This window comes from Trichosurus vulpecula, chromosome 2, assembly GCF_011100635.1.
Source record: "Trichosurus vulpecula isolate mTriVul1 chromosome 2, mTriVul1.pri, whole genome shotgun sequence".
NCBI classification, from domain to species: Eukaryota; Metazoa; Chordata; class Mammalia; order Diprotodontia; family Phalangeridae; genus Trichosurus; species Trichosurus vulpecula.
In genome coordinates, this window is record NC_050574.1 from 52,303,051 (window position 1) to 52,321,337 (window position 18,287).

The 18,287-nt window shown below is 47.3% G+C and overlaps 2 protein-coding genes across 2 annotated transcripts in view; one reads left to right on the forward strand and one right to left on the reverse strand.

The window, feature by feature from the left end:
- LOC118839490 (aflatoxin B1 aldehyde reductase member 2-like) lies at window positions 1-9,681 on the reverse strand. Its single transcript, XM_036746957.1, has 7 exons — window positions 9,374-9,681; window positions 5,780-5,967; window positions 5,182-5,286; window positions 4,596-4,692; window positions 3,541-3,640; window positions 2,026-2,155; window positions 1-431 (listed from the first exon to the last, which is right to left on the reverse strand). The coding sequence occupies exons 1-7, from the start codon at window positions 9,588-9,590 to the stop codon at window positions 264-266; spliced, it is 1,005 nt and encodes a 334-aa protein (XP_036602852.1). The 5' UTR covers window positions 9,591-9,681; the 3' UTR covers window positions 1-263.
- The window catches only part of SLC66A1 (solute carrier family 66 member 1), a 22,481-nt gene continuing 13,852 nt past the window's right edge, over window positions 9,659-18,287 (forward strand). Inside the window, exons 1-2 of the mRNA XM_036743732.1 lie at window positions 9,659-9,722; window positions 9,757-9,977. Coding sequence (XP_036599627.1) covers window positions 9,659-9,722; window positions 9,757-9,977 — 285 coding nt within the window. The remainder of the gene's footprint in view (window positions 9,723-9,756; window positions 9,978-18,287) is intronic.

Below are 18,287 nucleotides of genomic sequence, written 5' to 3' on the forward strand. Positions count from 1 at the left end.
TCTTGTGCAAAGCTGGCTTTTATTCCAACAGCAAAGGACAAAGCTAGTCTTGGCCCTCAACCTTCTCAATGGTAAGAACAATAGGGCAGAAGGCCAGAGCTTACACCTCCCAGAAGGAGGATAGAAAAACAAGGATTGAGAGAGAAAGGACAATCTGAAAGACCGAGCTTGGGCTGCAGCAGCTTAAGGCAAAGGCTGGCTGATGGGGCTGACAGCATGGGGACAGCCAGGATCAATGAGGGGGCTTCTCTCCTCCCCCAGGGCTAGGCCTCCCAGAAGTAGTTGGGACAGTCATGGGCAACTAGGTTCCAGGCCTCATCAAAAGCCTTCACCACCTCAGGCTCCAGTGGGCCCTCCTCTGCTGCTGCCAGGTTCTGCTGCAGCTGCTGCAGGCTGGTCATGCCCAGGATAACAGCATCTCCAAGGGCACCCTGTCAGGAGAGGAGGAAGAAAGCAAGCTAAGTGTGCAGGTTGCATATCCTTATGACTGGAAGAGCCATGAAGGCAAGCATCACCTTACTTCTTGTATCTCTCCCTGACACAAAAGTCTGTCATCTCATTAGCACCAATATTCTGACTGGTGCTCCCAGGTTACTAATACTAGGTCACAATGTAGGAAGACCCCCCCATTTGCAGGCCTTTCCCCCCACCCCAGGGCAATGGCAAGACACAAGGTAGACTCCAGTAGGCTTCAGCATGTGATCAAAGAGGCTTATGCTCAATAGGTTCTGGCCCATGTTTTCACAAACATTTCTCATTATTCCATACTTGCTACCAAGCTGGATGGTCTTTTATTTCTCAACCCGATTTCTATCTCCTTTGCTTGGGTCATGTCCCACACCTGGAACGTCCTCCCTTCCTCTTCCTAACATCCTCAGCTGCTTTCCAGGCTCAGAACCAATGCCACCTCCTCCTGGAAACCTGCCCTGCTCCTCTTAATGGTGACTGCATTGTCAAGGGCACATAATCCTATTTTACCTAATGTGTTCATCCTCCACATCATGAGAACATACCTCCCGGAAGGCAGGGAATATTGTTCACTTGTGTGTTTGAATTCTTAGGGCCTCATGTAGTACCCAGCACACATCAAGTACCCCATCAATGCTTGCTGGATAGAAGTGAAAGTATGGCCACACAAGGAGGTGGCAAAGCAACCACTGAGGAGCCACAAGGAAACAATGCAGGTGGTCCCAGGGGCACCGATGGACTCTTGTGCAAATCCAGAAGGAGGCAGCTTCCAGCCCACTGTGGGGGAGTATTCTTTGGAGCCTTGACAAGAAGTGGCTCAAGGCCACTGAAATAACAGGGCCTGAGGTGGGCCTCAGACCCAAGCCCTCCTGACTCTGAGGCCAGCTCCCTGTCCTCTCTGACCAGCTACTGTCATGGGACATTATGGTTGGAGGGAGGCGTAGACAAATGGAAAGAATTTAAAGGCACATGGGAAGGCTATAAGAAGTGATTCCAAAGCAGCCCCATGGCCGAGCGGATAGAGCAGGAAGACCTGGTACTGAGTAGCTGTGCGACCCTGGGCATGTCACTCCAATGCCGTCTGCCCCAGTTTCCCCAAAAGTGAAATGAGGATAACACCAACGACCTCCAAGAGTTCTTGTAAGGCTCAAATGAGAGAATATTTGAACAGCGCTCAGCACAGTGCCTGGCACACAGTAGGTGCCGTGTAAATGTTTGTTCCCTTCCTCTTCCACCCAGAATAGAGAAAGCTGAGCCCAGATGTCAAGGGATGGCTTTTGTGTACAAGGTATAAATTACAAAAGGACCCCTTATCCAGTTCTGGATTTCAGGAAGTATACTTTGTAGTGGTTGTTAACCAGTCACGTTAAAACAATATTTATCCAATTTTGCTAAAAATCCCATTGGATCAAGGGCCTGAAAAACTCCAGCAGAGACATTTCTCTGAAGAAAAGGATATACCCTCGAAGTAATGCAAAAGCTGGGAATGGGCCGAACCTCCTAAAGAGCTCAAGACTCAGGGGAAGGAATGGGTTCCTGGGGCATCACAGGTATTACCTGCAGCTGAGAGTGATGGTACATCCATCGGAGGGCTGCTGAGGTCATGCTGGGAGGGTTGGCCCCATAAGATGCTGCCAGGGCTTTTTCCACAAGAGCAATGGCTTGAAAGTGAGGTACCTTCCAGTAGCTGTGTTGAATGGGCAGAGAGTTCAGTGGTCAGAGCCCTCAGGCTGGCCTTAGCAGGGCCTCTGTGGGGGTTCAGCTAGGCAGAGAACATAGGCTTCCAATCACAGGAGCCCTGATGGAGTCAGTCAGCGTAGGACAAGTTACAGTTCTGGCTCCACCAGCCACTACTTGCGGGGTGACTAAAGGTACTGTCCCCTGTAAACCTCCAAGTGGGGCTGCACTTCCCCAGTGAAGATCCCAAAGCACCCAAAGTGACCTCAGGTTATACTCAGTCTACCACCTAATGAACAATTTATGAGTGCAGGCCACACACCTTGGGCACATGTTATCTAAGACCTTCACTCCTCTGGGGTCATTTGTCCCCATTAATCACCCATCTCATTCCAGGTGACATCCCAGAGTGCCCACTTTAAGACTGGCTGCCCCATTCTGGGAAGGACACTGAGTGTCCAGAGGAAGGGGAAGCCCCTGTAAGACATGGCAGACATTCAAGAAAGGGCATGAAGAACTGGAGCTGCTTGGTCTAAACTTGGGGCCAGTTGGGAGGGCACAAGAACATCTGTCATAGACGTGAGGGGCTGTCCTGTGGACAGTTCCAAATAGGTCAATTTTGTCTCGATGTCAGAAAACACTTCCTCACAAAGAGAGGAGCCCAAAAGGGCAAGGGTTTTCCTGGGCTACTGAGGGAGGTCTGGGGTCTGCAAGTGGAGTCTGGATATCCACTTGTCAGGGATGGATTCAAGGGGGCTGTTGTTCAGGTCTGGGTTGGACCAGATGGCCTCGAAGGCCATCCTACCACTGAGGTGTGGGATGGCTTCCTGAGAGGTAGACCAAAGGCTCATACCCACTTTACAGGTGGGGAAAAGGAGAACCACAGATGATGCCTCATCCAAGGTCCCAGAACCAGTTAATGATGAAAACAGGTCTAGATGTCCAGGCCAAAATTTTTTTCATCTTCTGTCCTCTCTAAGGAAAGATGTGAAGCTCTGATTAAGCACTAGGGACTCCTGGTTCCAGGCTCAGTCCCTCCAGTTCTGGCCATGATGGTTAGCTCAGAGAGGCAAGAGAGATGTCGGGGTGGGGGGGGGATGTGGCAGAATGACCAATGCATTTGGAGCCAGAAGGTTCATATGTGAGAGCTAGCTGCCAACTAGCTCTGTGACAATCAGCCAGGCTCTTCATCTCTGTGCCTCAGTTTCCTAATCTGTAAAAATAGGGAGGTGACTTCTAAGTTCTTCTTCCCCCTACAATGCTAACCCCCACGGGAGCCAGAAGCACTGGATTCAGGGCAGTTTAACAGGGTCCCAACCCACAGGAAAGAGGAATCAGGGATCTGGGAGGGATCAGAACAGTCTGCCATCTCTGACCCACTCATATGCAGCTTACAGTGTATGGAACGCTGCAGAAAACGGTCTTCCAAAGAATCGGCCTGTTGGCTGTTCTTTGTCCTTGTCTTCATACTTATATTTGCCAGTCAGGAGACCACCTGTGGAAAGGATGGACAGTTAGATCTCAGGGATTCCACAGAGGACTAAGGATACCCAGAGGGCTTAGAGCTCAGTAAAAGGCAAAGGCTGCATGAGGTGGGGGCTGTGCTTTCCAATTTGGCAGCAATCCAGGAAGAAGTGGGATGAATGAAAAAGCATGTGCCGCACATTATTAAATTATTGTGAAACAATCCAGAATAAGGGTTACAGGTGCAGATCTAAAGGCAAAAACATTCCCTGCCCTCATCAAGTTTACTTTCTCACCATGGAAACAACATGAGAGACATGGCCAGGGAGGAGCATTCTGGTGGCAAAAGTGACCAGGATGGTGAGTGGGGGGAAGGGGCGGGAGAGTGACACACCCCATTCTGGGATGATGGCCAGGGTTCATAGGTTCATAATTCCAGCACTGGGAGTGGGGGAGGGAGAGGAGAAGGCTAGTTCCTCTAGGGGCAAAGGGGCAAAGCCAGACTGAAATGTTATTGGGAAATATTTAACAAAATAAATAAAAATGCAAGAAAACATAGATAATGTCCCACGTTTAAGCTGCTACGTGGCCCACAAGATCCCTTACGTATCAATTAGTGTCTCTTTTTTTCAACTGACCCCACTGGGACCCCCCACCATCCTTGGACACTGTCTCTATCTCCCCCTCTCCTTCAAGCTGAGCTCAGAATAGTGACTTAGTAGGTCAAAGGGAAGCCACAATAAATTCAGATTTCTGGAGCGATCTTTATCTGTAAAAAATACCATCCCACGGTACCTGTATGAGGTAGTTAGGGTAAGTATTATTTCCCTCCTTGGGCCAGAGAAACTCAGGTTGCAATTTGCCCAGGGATACACAGCTAGCAAGTATCAAAGCCCTGATGTGAACCCAGATCTCTTCATCTCATGTCCTCATTCTACTATGCCATTCCAGAGACTCTGCGGTCCCCTCCCCGCTTTTCCTCATACCAGCCAAAGGGTTGTAGACATAGAACCGCCTTCCAAAGTGACGCAGGCAGGGCAACAGCTCTGTCTCCACTTTCCTGGTGATGGCATTATACATGCCCTGTGAGGAGGGAGGGCAGCACGCTCAGGGAAGGGACAAGCCCCTAAATGAGCCCAGGTCAGGTGAGGTCATGAGCAAAGCTCGATGGCTGGAGGGCTGATCCAAACTCATTCATTTTACAGGTGAGAAAACTGAGGCCCAGAGAAGTCCACTAGGAAGTAGCAGAGTGAGGATTTGAACCCAGGTCTTCTGTTTCCAAAGCCAGCATTCTTTCTGCCCCAAAGCACTGGGAGTCAGAGCCTTTGATCCATGTCCCAGCTTGGCCATTACTAGCTTTGTGACTGGGGCCAGGCTCTCCCTCCTCTGGTACTGGATTTCCTCCCCTGTAAAATTAGGGGCTGGCTGATGGTCTCTCAAGTTTCTGTGGGGATGACTCTCTATGACCTCAATGGCAGAAAGGCTCCCTGTCCCTGGGGCCAGGTGAACCCACTGGCCAAGAAGAGTCCCTCAGGAGGCCCAGCAACATCCCAGGCTCAGACAGGTGCTCACCTGGTACACAGTGGGGACAACCCAGCCATTTTTCTTGCAGAGGGTGCAGATTTCAGCTACTCTCCAGGAGGCATAGTTAGAGAGGCCCAGCTCTAGAAACTTACCCTGCAGGGAACAAAGAGAGAAAGGGAGGGAAGAAAGGAAAGGGATGGAGGGAGAGAGAGGGATGGACATGAAGAGAGACAAAAGACACAGAGGGAGAGGCAGAAAGAGAGAGACAGAGAGAGGGAGGGAAGTGGGGGAGGGACAGAAGGAGGTAGATGGAGGGAGGGGAGAGAGGGAGGTAGAGAAGGAAAAAGGGGAGGGAGAGAGGGAGGAAATAGAATTAGAATGTCTTTCTGAGTAGGGACTGTTTCATTCATCTCCAGCTCTAGCATAATGCCTGGCATGCAGTAGGCAGTGAATAAAAAATCCTGAATGATTGAAGAAAATTGTAAGGCCTCTCCAGCTCTGACATCCTGTGTTCTAAGGGCCTTCCCAGCTCTGACATCCTGTGTTCTCAGGGCCCTCCCAGCTCTGACATTCTGTCTTCTAAGGGCCCTCCCTCCTCCCACATTCTGTACCATAAAGTTCCCTCTCTGCCATCCAATGTTCTCACCTCCTTGTGTAGCTCATTGCAGGCCCCAAGGGTCTCCTCCAGGGGGGTGTCATGGTCTGGCAAATGCAGGTAGAAGAGATCCACTTGGGGGCACTGAAGGCGCTTCAGGGACTCCTCCAACTGGGACCGGACACTGCTGGCACTGAGGGTCTTCCCATTCCGGGGATTGGCCTTGGTGGCAATTTTCACTTGGGAAGAAAGAAGGTGGTAGCAATGGCTGAGATTCAATTCAGTTCAAGTAAGAGAGAGAAATCCTCTGCTGAGCCCTGTATCCAAAGAGTTGACATTTGTTGCAAATGTTTTACTGATGTCTTGTCTTTTTACCTCCTCATAGTTTTCCCCAGGATCCCTCCTCCCCTTCCCAGGGAGCCTTCCCATCAACTGTAATTTTTAGAGGCAGGTTTTAGAGGCAGTTAGGTGGTGCAGTGAATTAATTGCTGGGACTGGAGTCAGGAAGAGCTGAGTTCAGATTCTGTCTCAGATACGTACTAGCTGTGTCACTCTGAGCAGGTCCTGGAAATGCTATCTGCCTCAGTTTCCCCAAGGGCAATACGGGAATAATAATAATGATAGCACCCACCTGCTAGGACTGAAATAATGTTTGTAAGTGCTTAACACAGTCCCTGGCACGTAGTAGGCACTTAATCATTGCTTGTTTCCTTCCTTCCTTCCTTCATGGAGCCCTATGCCAATCTGGTAAAGCCCATGAACCCATTGTCAGAATGTTTTTAAATAACTGAAAGAAATTAATATTAAATTTCTGTTAGAAGTTAATGAAAAGAAAGAGGGGATTTTATTGCCCCATGTCACAGATTCCTTGAAAGTTATCCCTGGACCCCGGGGCTAAGAGCCCCTGATCTAGTCCAAATGTCTTATCTTACCATTGAGAATACCAAAATCTAGAGAGGAAAAGTGACCCATCCAGGTCAACCAACTTGGGCTTTCATGAAAGGCAATGTGTGTGTGTGCTTGTGTGTGTGTGTGTGTGTGTGTGTGTGTGTGTGTGTGTGTGTGTGTGTGTGTGATAGAGGACAGAATTCAGGATTTGGAGTCAGGGCTCAGCTGCAAATTCTGGCTGAGCTACTGATGACCTGCCCAGCCTCTGTCAAGTCACTTAATCACTGTGGGCCTCAGTTTGCTCAGCCGTCAAAGAAGGGATTTTATTGTTCACTAGCTCTGTGACCTTGGGCAAGTCACTTCACTGGATCTGTTTCCTTGCCCCAACAAGGAGGAGGTTGGTTGAACCAAATGATCTCTAATCTCAAATTCTAGATCTGGTGTTCCTATGAATGGGGGGCGGGTGGATCTGGAGATGGGGGAGACAGGAAAAGAGGACGAAGGCCAAGCTTAACTCCAGGTTGGTCTGAACCACTCAATAAGGCATCTTTTTAAATTTACTTCTCACACTGAGCTCCCACACTTGAGTCTCCTGCCTAGTGTGACACAAAGCATTATTAAGTGCTTCCTATGTGCCAGATGCTTTACAGATATTGCATCATGTGATCCTCACAAACCCCCTGGGAGGTAGGTGTTCTTATTATCTCCATTTAACAGTTGAGGAAACTGAGGCAAGCAGGGACTAAGTGACTTGCCTAGGGTTATAAACTAGTAAATGTCCAACACTGGATTAGGACTCAGGTCTTCCTGATTCCCAGCAGCCCATGGAAGGCAGTCCAGTCCCCTGGGTGGTTTCCTCTACTCAGTTCCATGGTCTATCCTTCCTCTCTAAGGAGTCAGGAAGGAGACTGGGTGCTGATAGGAATTTTGCTTTCAGCTCCTGCTACAATCTGGGTGACTGGGCCCAGCCCAATAGGGGAGTGGGGGTGGGGAAAGAGGTGGTGGAGAGGAAGGGTGCTTAAAGGGTCCTGATCAGCAAGAAGCTGGAGAGAGAATTCAGGGATCATGGGAACACAAGTTCAGAGCTTGAAGGCCTATAGAGGGCATTTAGCCTGAGCCTGTCTCCTTATAGGTGAGGGAAAAAAACCATTTTGGATCTCAGTTTCCTCACCTGTAAAATGAGAGAGTTGGAATGTGGTGACCTCTAAGGTCCCTTCCTTCCCTAAATTGGTGATTCTGTACTAAGAGGGTTCAAGTACTTTCTCAAGGTCACAATGAGAGTTCAGAGTTGGGATTTGGACCCAGCTCTATAATGCATGCGTTCAGTCCGTTCAGTGGTGTCTGGGCCTTCCTGACCTCATTTGTGGTTTTCTTGACCAAGATATTGAAGTGGTTTGCTATGTCCTTCTCCAGGTCATTTGACAGATGGGGAAACTGAGGCAAACAGGGTGAAGTGATTTGCTCAGAGTAAGACAGCTCGGAAGTGTCTGAGGACAAATATGACTCAGGTCTTCCCCACTGCAGGCCTGGTGCTCTATCCACTGCACCACCTGGCTGTCCTCATAATACTGAATCCCAAAACCCTCCTTCTCTCCAGGACACCAGGAAGAAAGAGGCAATGCTCAAATGAGACAATGTTGTGGAAAGATCCGCTGGGCTGCAAGTCCTGTTCCATCCCTGCAACTCATTCACTGTGTGACCTTAGAAGAGTCATTTCAATTCCTGAGCTTCAGTTTCCCTCTCTGTAAAATAGGGAGTTGAGATAGAGATGATCTCTAAGTTCCCTGAATCTTGACATTCTTCTTTTTAAGGTTCATTTGAGCTCTAACTGACTGGGTTCTAAGGTTTCTTCCAGGTTTTACATGCTATAATTCTGAGAAAGCAGCAGATCACCCAAGTACTCAGAGAAGGAGAGTTTGGGGTGAGAGTAGTCACTGAAGGACTGAGGCTTTGAGTGGGGATCATTCACTTTGCTGAAGTGAAACAAGGGAAGAGTGTGCCTGAGTCTCTCGTCCTGCCCCAATGGAGGCCCTAAGTAGCATCACAAACTGGAGACAGAACAGAATAGACTTTTCCTCTCTCCACCCCAACCCCTCAAACTCCTTGGTCTATGAGCAGTTCCTGATAAAATTGAAAAAGTCCTTGGCCTGACTTGCACGAAAGGGCCGGGGCAGCTCGGCTCCTCCCCTTACCCTTGGCTAGGAACTTTAACTCAACCTGGCAGGCTTAGAACGAGGTACTGAGGACACTCTTGGGGGCAGGGAGTTCATAAGAAGGCTACCAGCCAAAGAGGGACTAACGGCGATTAGAATCCAGTTACTGCTTGGGGCCGACCGTCAAGGCACTGAGGACACCTGGGGAGCAGGGTCCCTCTCAAAGACATCAGGTCGGCACCACGTGAAGTCAGAGGGTTTGGGGACCAGCAGATCGACGGAGGCAAAGTTATTTCGGAGAGGCGGGAGGGGCCAGAGATTAATCACACTGTGCAGGTGAGGCGGCAGCACGTCTCAGAGATTAGACTGCGTGGACTCTGGACCCACTGGCCAGGTGGAACCTGGGGGTGCAAAGGCGTCAGGGGACCCAAAACACACATTCCACAGACTGTGACGTCAGGGAGGTCGGGGCTGCCAGCTTTCAGGACCCACCTGCCAGCTCCTGGGATGTGGCGGGGTTCAAGATGCACGATGTTGGGTGGCATGGACCCGGGGCGGGGGGACCAGGCATGGTCCGGGCAGAACAGGGCAGGGATCGGCTTACCTCCTTTGCTGCCGTCCTTTAGCCCCAGGTTCATGCTGCCCAAGAAGCTCTCGGACTGGCCGTCGCCATATATGTGAGCCGTGTCCACCTCGCGGTAGCCGCGCTCCAGGAAGGCTTGCATGCAGGCTTCGCTGGATGCCCGGTCCATGCGCCAGCCCATCTCCATGGCGCCCAGCACGGTGGCCGGCCGGCCCACAGTCCGAGCTGTCGAGGACATCGCGGAGCCTGCACTGGGAGAGCAAGGCAGACACTTGTGTGCTCGAGGCTCTGAGCAGGAGGATCTTTATGCGCACTAGCTGCACACTCCAGCCCTGGCTCCGCCCCCTCCCTGACGTCACCCAGGAGGCGGGTGGGGGCGGGGGCGGAGCTGTTGTGGATCCCAGGGAGCGTCTACAAGGAGCAGACAGAGGCGGATGCGGAGGGGGTGGAGGAGGGGAAAACGGAGGAGGAGGAGGTGGCACGGCGGGACGGCACCTCCCGGAGGGCGGAGCGGAGGGACGGCTGCAGTCAGGTGACCAGAGCCCGGAGCCCGCTGGACCTCGGGAGCCGGCCGGGCTGGAGAGCCCTAGCTGCTGTGGTCGGAGCTGTCTACCTGCTGCGTGTGGTACGTTGGGGGCAGGGAGGCGGCTGGTCCTAAGCGGGGCGGCTCCGGACTCCCGGGAATCCCCCAGTCCTGTCCCCCAGCTTCCCAGGGCCGCAGCCCGAGCTGGCCAGGACTTCGCTTCTTTCGGAGGAGGCACTGTAAGCGCTTTGAGATCTCGGGCTTGGGGCTGGCGCCGGAGGGCTCGGTAGGATGTCCTACGCCCTCCCATAACCGGGCTGGATAGTCTCGGACTCCCCAGGTCCGGCTCTGGGGCTCTGGGAGGAAAGCAGGCACCTCCCCCACCTCCCACCCCCGCGCCCCGAGACCCTTCTCCGGTATGGAGCAGCCTAAAGGGAGCCTCTGGTCCAACACTCTCCTTTTTTCAGACGAGGAAACTGAGGCCCAGGAACAGAAAGGGTTTCCCCGGGGTCGCCCTGAGCTTGGATTGCAACTTCGGTCTGGTTTTCCCGGTCCCAGCCCGGAGTCGTGGCCCCCTGAGCAGGGAGGGGCAGGGAAGGAGTGAAACTTCCAGGCTAGGTTATCATTTATCCCCTTGGAAGGGACCCAGTAATCTGACCGGCGTGGGAGAGCAGTTCTGGGGACCCAGGAGTCCTGAGCCTCTTGTCCAGTCATCCCCATTCCCCCACCCTCCCTTCCATCAGCCAAGCAGGGAATTAATGAGCTTGCCTAAGCCGTCTGGTAAGGATGTGCTGGCACATTTCCAAATGTATTGTAAACATCAGGTCACATAAGGAGGTCAGCTGTCTTACCTTGAATTTTTCAGCAGCAGAATCCAGGATTGTGAGGAAGCCTGACAATCAGTCAGCATTTATTAAGCACCTACTGTGTCCTGGGCGCTGTGCTAATTGAAAGAACTTTAAACAGATGCAAAAGACAGTTCCTGACCTCTTGGAGCTTAGAGTCTAATGGGGGAGATAAACAAATACAGGTAAAGATGCTATTTCGAGGAAATAATTATCATAGGGAAAGCACCAGTCAATTACTAAGCAGTCTTGGGGTCCCCAAGGACCTGCCCCCAGAACTTTAATTTCACATAATAAATGCCTGGATGCACAACAGTGTGTACCCTGTGGGCAGACCCAGCTGTAGACCTAGAGATCTCCCCTAAACTCCATTCTGTCAAATCCAGAGAAAGATTCGTCCTCCAAATGAGGTCACCGTGATAAAAATCAATTTAATTAGCATTTATTAAGCACCTACTGTGTGCCCTAGTTGGAACATAGTTGTTTGCATGTTGTCTCACCCCATCAGACTGCCTTGATCCTTGAGAAAGGATCTTCAGAGCTTACCTTAGCACAGTGCCTGGCACTTAGTCTACATTTAATAGATGCTTCCTGATTGAACGATGAATTAATTTAACTTCTTAGTACTTTAACTCACTTAACAGGTTAGTAGTCTTCTTTGATGGAAGGGACTTTCCATCCTGACAGTTCCTGTTAATGAAATAATATGTCTGGATGAAATAATAATCAAGTGAAATATAACATATCTGGATGAAATAATAATCAGGTGAAATATAATATGTCCGGATGAAATAATAATCAAGTGAAATATAACATATCTGGATGAAATAATAATCAGGTGAAATATAACATATCCGCATGAAATAATAATCAGGTGAAATATAATATGTCTGGATGAAATAATAATCAAGTGACAGGAGATCTGACAGATTTCCTGGACAAAGTCAGTTACTTGATTAGGTAGGAAATTCCCCTGTCCTGGGTCTTGGGGCTCCCATTACTGAGACTTTGGCTCCCGAATTGGTGTGTCCTCCCACAGCATGATTTTAAAAGTGATTTTACTGTTAGTGTATATACTGTAGAGATTTCACTGTTAGTATATGTTAATGGTGTCAAGGTTAAAATAGAAATGGAGCTACTAGACTGTGCATAAGGATTCCAGCCTCCACATATTGACTTAAAAAAACAACATATTAACATTATCTATGTTCGATTGTATTTTGTTAAATATTGCCCAATTTCATTTTAACCTGTTGGGCAACACTCAGAGTGTTACAGGCCGTGTGTGCAGACACCTGTGGTGTCTATAATAAATGAGGTATACCCCTTCCCTTTTCTAAAGGAGAGACAGGGATTTCAAGGGCAGACTCCTCCAAACTGCAACCTAGGTCCATTGTGTATTGGGCTGATCCAGGATTTTTGCATTGGCCTTAGGCTTTCTAAACCCTCGGTGGCTTTGTTCAGGCAACATCCAGGTGAGGGCCTAGACAGTGCTGAGCATTGTGGGACTGTGTGTGTGTGTGTGTGTGTGTGTGTGTGTGGGTGTATTGGGGCAGACAAGTCACCATGGCTGCCTAGTTATTGGAGGGCAGGTGCACAGTAATGGAGCAGGACCCTCACAGTTGAGCAGGTATCTCTGGACTGTGCTGAGATCTCCTCCAAAAGGACCTCCCACACTCTGGGAATGTAAACTATGGAGGAAAGGACTGAGCAAAGAATAGAAATGAAAGTCATTTTCTTAGGTCCTGGCTGTTTCATAAACAGAACACTCCATCTCTTGGCTCTGGGCATTTTCTCTGACCATCCCCCATGCCTGGAATGCTCTACCTCCTCATCTCTATCTACTGCCCTCCCTCCTTCCTTCACAGCCCAACTAAATTCCCATCTTTTACAGGAATGCTTTCCCATCCACTCTTAATTCTAATGCCTTTAAATCTCAAGTATTTCCTATTTACTCTGTATATAGCTTATTTGTACATATTTGTTTGCTTGTCACAGTGCCCTCCCTTAGATTGTGCTCTCCTTGAAGGCAGGGAATGTCTTTTGCCTTTTTTTATATCTTCAGAGCTTAGCCCAGTGCCTGGCACATAGTAGGCACTTAATAAATGTTTGTTGACATATTTACAGCATTGATTTGCACAAGATTTTGAATTACAAATTTTCTCCCCATTTCTACCCTCCCCCACACTCCAAGATGGCAAATATTCTGATTGCCCCGTTCCCCAGTCAGCCCTCCCTTCTGTCACCCCACTCCCCCCATTCCCTTTTCCCTTACTTTCTTGTAGGGCAAGATAGATTTTTATGCCCCATTGCCTGTATATCTTATTTCCCAGTTGCACACAAAAACGACTTTTTATTTTGAACATTTGCTTTTAAAATTTTGATTTCCAAATTCTCTCCCTTCTTCCCTCCCCACCCTCCCTAAGAACACAAGTAATTCAACATAGGCCACATGTGTATCATTATGCAAAACCCTTCCACAACACTTATTGTTGTGAAAGTAACTATATTTTGCTCCCTCCCTGTCCTGTCCCCCTTCATTCAATTTTCTCCCTTGACCCTGTCCCTTTTTGAAAGTGTTTGCTTTTGATTACCTCCTCCCCTTATCTGCCCTCTCTTCTATCATCCCCCCTTTTTTGTCCCCTTCCTTTTTCTTTCCTGTGGGGTAAGATACCCAATTGAATGTGTATGTTATTCCCTCCTCAAGTCAAATATGATGAGAGCAAGATTCACTCCCCCTCACCTGCCCACTCTTCCCTTCTTACAGAGCTGCTATTTCTTACCACTTTTATGTGAGATAATTTACCCTATTCTATCTCTCCCTTTCTCCCTCTCTCAATATATTCCTCTCCCATCCCTTAATTTGATTTTATATTTTTAGATATCATCACTTCATATTCAACTCACCTGGTACCCTCTGTCTCTATATATCTTTATTCCCTTCAGCTACCCTAATACTGAGGTCTCATGAATTACACACATCATCTTTCCATGTAGGAATATAAACAAAACAGTTCAACTTTAGTAAGTCCCTTATGATTTCTCTTTCTTGTTTACCTTTTCATGCTTCTCTTGATTCTTGTGTTTGAAAGTCAGATTTTCTATTCAGCTCTGGTCTTTTCACTGAGAAAGCTTGAAAGTCCTCTATTATTGAAAGTCCGTATTTTGCCTTGGAGCATGATACTCAGTTTTGCTGGGTAGGTGATTCTTGGTTTTAATCCTAACTCCATTGACCTCCGGAATATCATATTCCAAGACCTTCGATGCCTTAATCTAGAAGCTGCTAGATCTTGTATTATCCTGACTGTGTTTCCACAATACTCAAATTGTTTCTTTCTGGCTGCTTGCAGTATTTTCTCCTTGATCTGGGAGCTTTGGAATTTGGTGACGGTATTCCTAGGAGTTTTCTTTTTGGGATCTTTTTCAGGAAGCAATTGGTAGATTTTTTCAATTTCTATTTTACCCTCTGGCTCCAGAATATGAGAGCAGTTTTCCTTGATAATTTCTTGAAAGATGATATCTAGGCTCTTTTTTTGATCATGGCTTTCAGGTAGTCCAATAATTTTTAAATTATCTCTCCTGGATCTATTTTCCAGGTCAGTGGCTTTTCCAATGAAATATTTCACATTGTCTTCCATTTTTTCATTCCTTTGGTTCTGTTTATAATATCTTGATTTCTCATAAAGTCACTAGCTTCCACTTGCTCCAATCTAATTTTGAAGGAAGTATTTTCTTCAGTGGTCTTTTGGACCTCCTTTTCCATTTGGCTAATCTGCCTTTCAAGGCATTCTTCTCCTCATTGGCTTTTTGGAGCTCTTTTGCCATTTCAGTCAGTCTATTTTTAAGGTGTTATTTTCTTCAGTATTTTTTTGGGTCTCCTTGAGCAAGTCATTGACTTGTTTTTCATGGTTTTCTCACATCACTTTCATTTCTCTTCCCAATTTTTCCTCTACTTCTCTAACTTGCTTTTCCAATTCCTTTTTGAGCTCTTCCGTGGCCTGAGACCAATTCATATTTTTCTTGGATGCTTTGGATGTAGGCTCTTTGACTTTGTTGACTTCTTCTGGCTGTATGTTTTGGTCTTCTTTGTCACCAAAGAAAGATTCCAAAGTCTGAGTCTGAATCTGAGTCCGTTTTCACTGCCTCTTCATGTTCCCAGCCAACTGCTTGACCCTTGAGCTTTTTGTCAGGGTATGACTGCTTCTAGAGTAGAGAGTACTTTGTCCCAAGCTTGAGGGGCTGCACTGCTGTTTTCAGAGCTACTTCTACTCAGCAAGCTCTGCCACAGCAGTGCTCCTTCTCCCCCAAGAACTGCCAACCAGGATTTGGGCCCAGAACCAGGCAGGACAAAACAGACTTTGCCCTCCTGCTCTAATTCGTAGCTTAATTCCTCCCCCCAGGTGGGCCTGGGGCTGGAGGCAACTGCAGCTGTAGCCCCTGGGGCAGTGCCATAAACTCCTTTCACTCTGTCCCAGCAGTTTTCCCCACTAACCTGCTTTGTTGTCTTTGGCATTTGTGGGTTGAGAAGTCTGGTCACTGCCACAGCTCAATGATTCAGGGCCCTCTGGCCCGTTCTGCCTGGCTCCCAGTCTGGTTGGTTCTGGTGTGGCCCACACTGGGCTCTGTTCTGCTCTGCTCCCAGCTCCTTGTGATAGACCCTTTCCAGTGACCATCCAGGCTGTCCTGGGCTGGAGTCCTGCTTCCCTCTGCTATCTTGTGGGTTCTGCAGCTTTAGAATTTGTTCACAGCCATTTTTATAGGTGTTTGGAGGGACCTGGGGGAGAACTTAAGCAAGTCCCTGCTTTCCAGCTGCCATCTTGGCTCTGACATATTTACAAAGTGCTCAGCCCTGAGGGTACAAATGTGAGGAGATAACCTACCCTCTAGGGTCTCTAATGGAGGAGACCATACTATTTGAGAAGTGGGGGCCAGGAGGACTCTTTTGTTTGGAAGGAGCTGGAGAGGGTATAGTGAGCCAGGTCTAGAATCAGGGAGGCTTATTTTCTAGAGTTCAAATCACACCTCAGACACGTACTAGTTATATGATCCTGAGCCAGTCACTTCATCCTGTTTGCCTCAGTTTCCTCATCTGTCAAATGAGCTGCAGAAGGAAATGGCAAACCACTCCAGTATCTTTGCCAAGAAAACCCCCAGAGGGGTCATGAAAAGTCAGACACAACTGAACAAGGAGAGGGTGAGGGCCAAGGAGGCAGTAGCGTAGGACGGATAAAAGGCTGTATGTGAGAAGCATCCTGAGAGTAAAGACAAATAAGTTAACATATAAATTGCACTGCAGACTTTAAAGTGCTATATACATGCCCACTTCTGTTATTAAGATAAATATTGGACAAAACTAGGCTTAAGTGTAGCGGGGCAATTACAATTCCATTGCAGAAGGGCCCCTAGGGAATTCCAGGCACGAAAGGGTTAAGTCCTCCAAGGCTTGTTTTCTGGTTCAGTCTGCTGAAGAAGACATTTCCCCAAAGGAGATTTTTCTGATACTGCTTAGAATGAGATGCCTGATAATATAGAACCTTTTTAGATCCCCAGAGAAGTATTGGAGAGAGAATTGGAGTTTCAGGTTTCAGACCAGTGCACTTGGAAGGGAGTTGGCATCTTTGAATTGAGGGGAGAACATAGTGAATGTCCACTCTAGGAGAAGCTTCTTAGCTATAAATGAGGTGAGGGAGAGTGGGAGTTTTGAGCTCAATGACATCTGAACTCTTATTCTCTATTGTTATGAACTTCCAAGGTAAAAATCAGAGTTTCCAAGGGATCAGTTCACTGCTGTCTCCTGCTGGTTTGAGAAGAGGCTAACAAGACTCTTTAAGGAAAACCCCATTTTATCTTTTACTCAGAAACCAGCCTTTTGGTATACCCTGGAAGCAAAATTGTGCTCTGACCCAGCCTAGAGGCCTTTGGAGTCTCCCATACGTTTTAGTGTTCAGAGAAAGGAGAGTGACGCAGGAAAGGAAAAATAGCCCTGGTCTGAGGCTTGCTATTCTGCTTAGAGCTTCATAGGATCCAGAGCAGGAAGGATCCTGGGGGAGTAGAGGACACACCCCACTCTCTCTTTGAGGAAGAAGCATTTACTAAGAGCCTAATTGGTTTTTGTTTTGTTTTTCAGTGTTTAACACTTTTTAATGTGGCTGAAGCTTCAAGATGTAGCTTCTCTGATGCTAAAGCTTTAAAGAATGACATACACAGAATCCCACGCAGGGGTTTTTTTTTGTTACATTTTGAGTTCTGAGTTGTTTCCCTTCCTCCCTCCAAGGCCAACATTTTGTGTGTGTGTGTGTGTGTGTGTGTGTGTGAGAGAGAGAGAGAGAAAGAGAGACAGACAGACAGACAGAGACAGAAAGAGAGACAGAGAGAGGGAGAGGGAGCAGGGGGAAGGAGGGATGAGAAGAGAAAACCATATAATACATATTTCCGTCTATCAGTTCTTTCTCTGGCGGTAGGATTTTCCTTCATAGTTGGTTTGAATGATCATGTTACTCAGAATAGCTTAGCCATTCACAGTTACTCCTTGAACAATATTGCTGTTACTGTATACAATGTTCTCTTGGCTCTGCTCATTTCTCTCTGCAATATTTCATGCAAGTCTTTCCATGTTTTTCTAAAACCAACTTGCTCATCATTTCTTATATCACTTGTTCAGCCATTTCCCAATTGATGGACATCCCCTCAGTTTCCAATTCTTTGCCACCACAAAGAGAGCTGCAATAAATATTTTAGAATATATAGGTTCTTCCCCTTTTTTTCTGATCACTGTACATACATCACCTGATTTGACCCTCTAGATGATCTGTGAAGTTGATGCTATCATTAATTTATCCCCATTTTACAGATGGAGAACTTGAGGTTAAGAACTTTTTTTTGGTTGAATTTTTTTTGTTTTTTTATTGATTTTTATTTTTTTCTCACTCTAATTTAGTATTTTATTTTCCCCCAATTACATATAAAAACAATTTTCTATATTCATTTTTAAAATTGAGTTCGAAATTCTCTACCTTCCTCCACACCCTCCCCCCCATTGAGAAGGGAAGCAATTTGATATAGGTTATACATGTGTAGTCATGCTATATTAGTCATGGTGTAAAAACAAAAAAACCTAGACTAAAATAAAAACCCAAGGAAAATCAAGTAAAAAAAGTATGCTTCGATCTGTATTCATACTCCATCACTTTTTTCTAGCATTTTTCATCATAAGTCCTTCAGTGTTGTCTTGGATCATTGTATTGCTGAGAATAGCTAAGTCATTCACAGTTGATCATCTTACAATATTACCGCTACTGTGTAAAATGTTTTTTTGCTTCTACTCATTTCACTTTGCATCACTTCATGTAAGTCTCCAGGTTTTTCTGAGCGTATCTAGCTCATCATTTCTTATAGCACAATAGTATTTTATCACAATCATATACCACAAATTGTTCAGCCATTCCCCAATTGATGAGCATGCCCTCAATTTGCAATTCTTTGCCACTAGAAAAGAGCTGCTATAAATATTTGGTCATAGTTCCAAATTGCTCTGCATCATGATTTAATCAGTTTACCACTCCACCAA

What these genes read in the sequence shown, in the direction of transcription:
- LOC118839490 (XM_036746957.1), bottom strand. Translation starts at nt 9,590, where the DNA reads ATGTCCTCGACAGCTCGGACTGTGGGCCGGCCGGCCACCGTGCTGGGC. An exon ending in AAAGGACGGCAGCAAAGGAG is followed by an intron (nt 5,968 to 9,373) that starts GTAAGCCGATCC and finishes TTTCTTCCCAAG; the next exon opens with TGAAAATTGCCACCAAGGCC. An exon ending in GCAATGAGCTACACAAGGAG is followed by an intron (nt 5,287 to 5,779) that starts GTGAGAACATTG and finishes TGTTCCCTGCAG; the next exon opens with GGTAAGTTTCTAGAGCTGGG.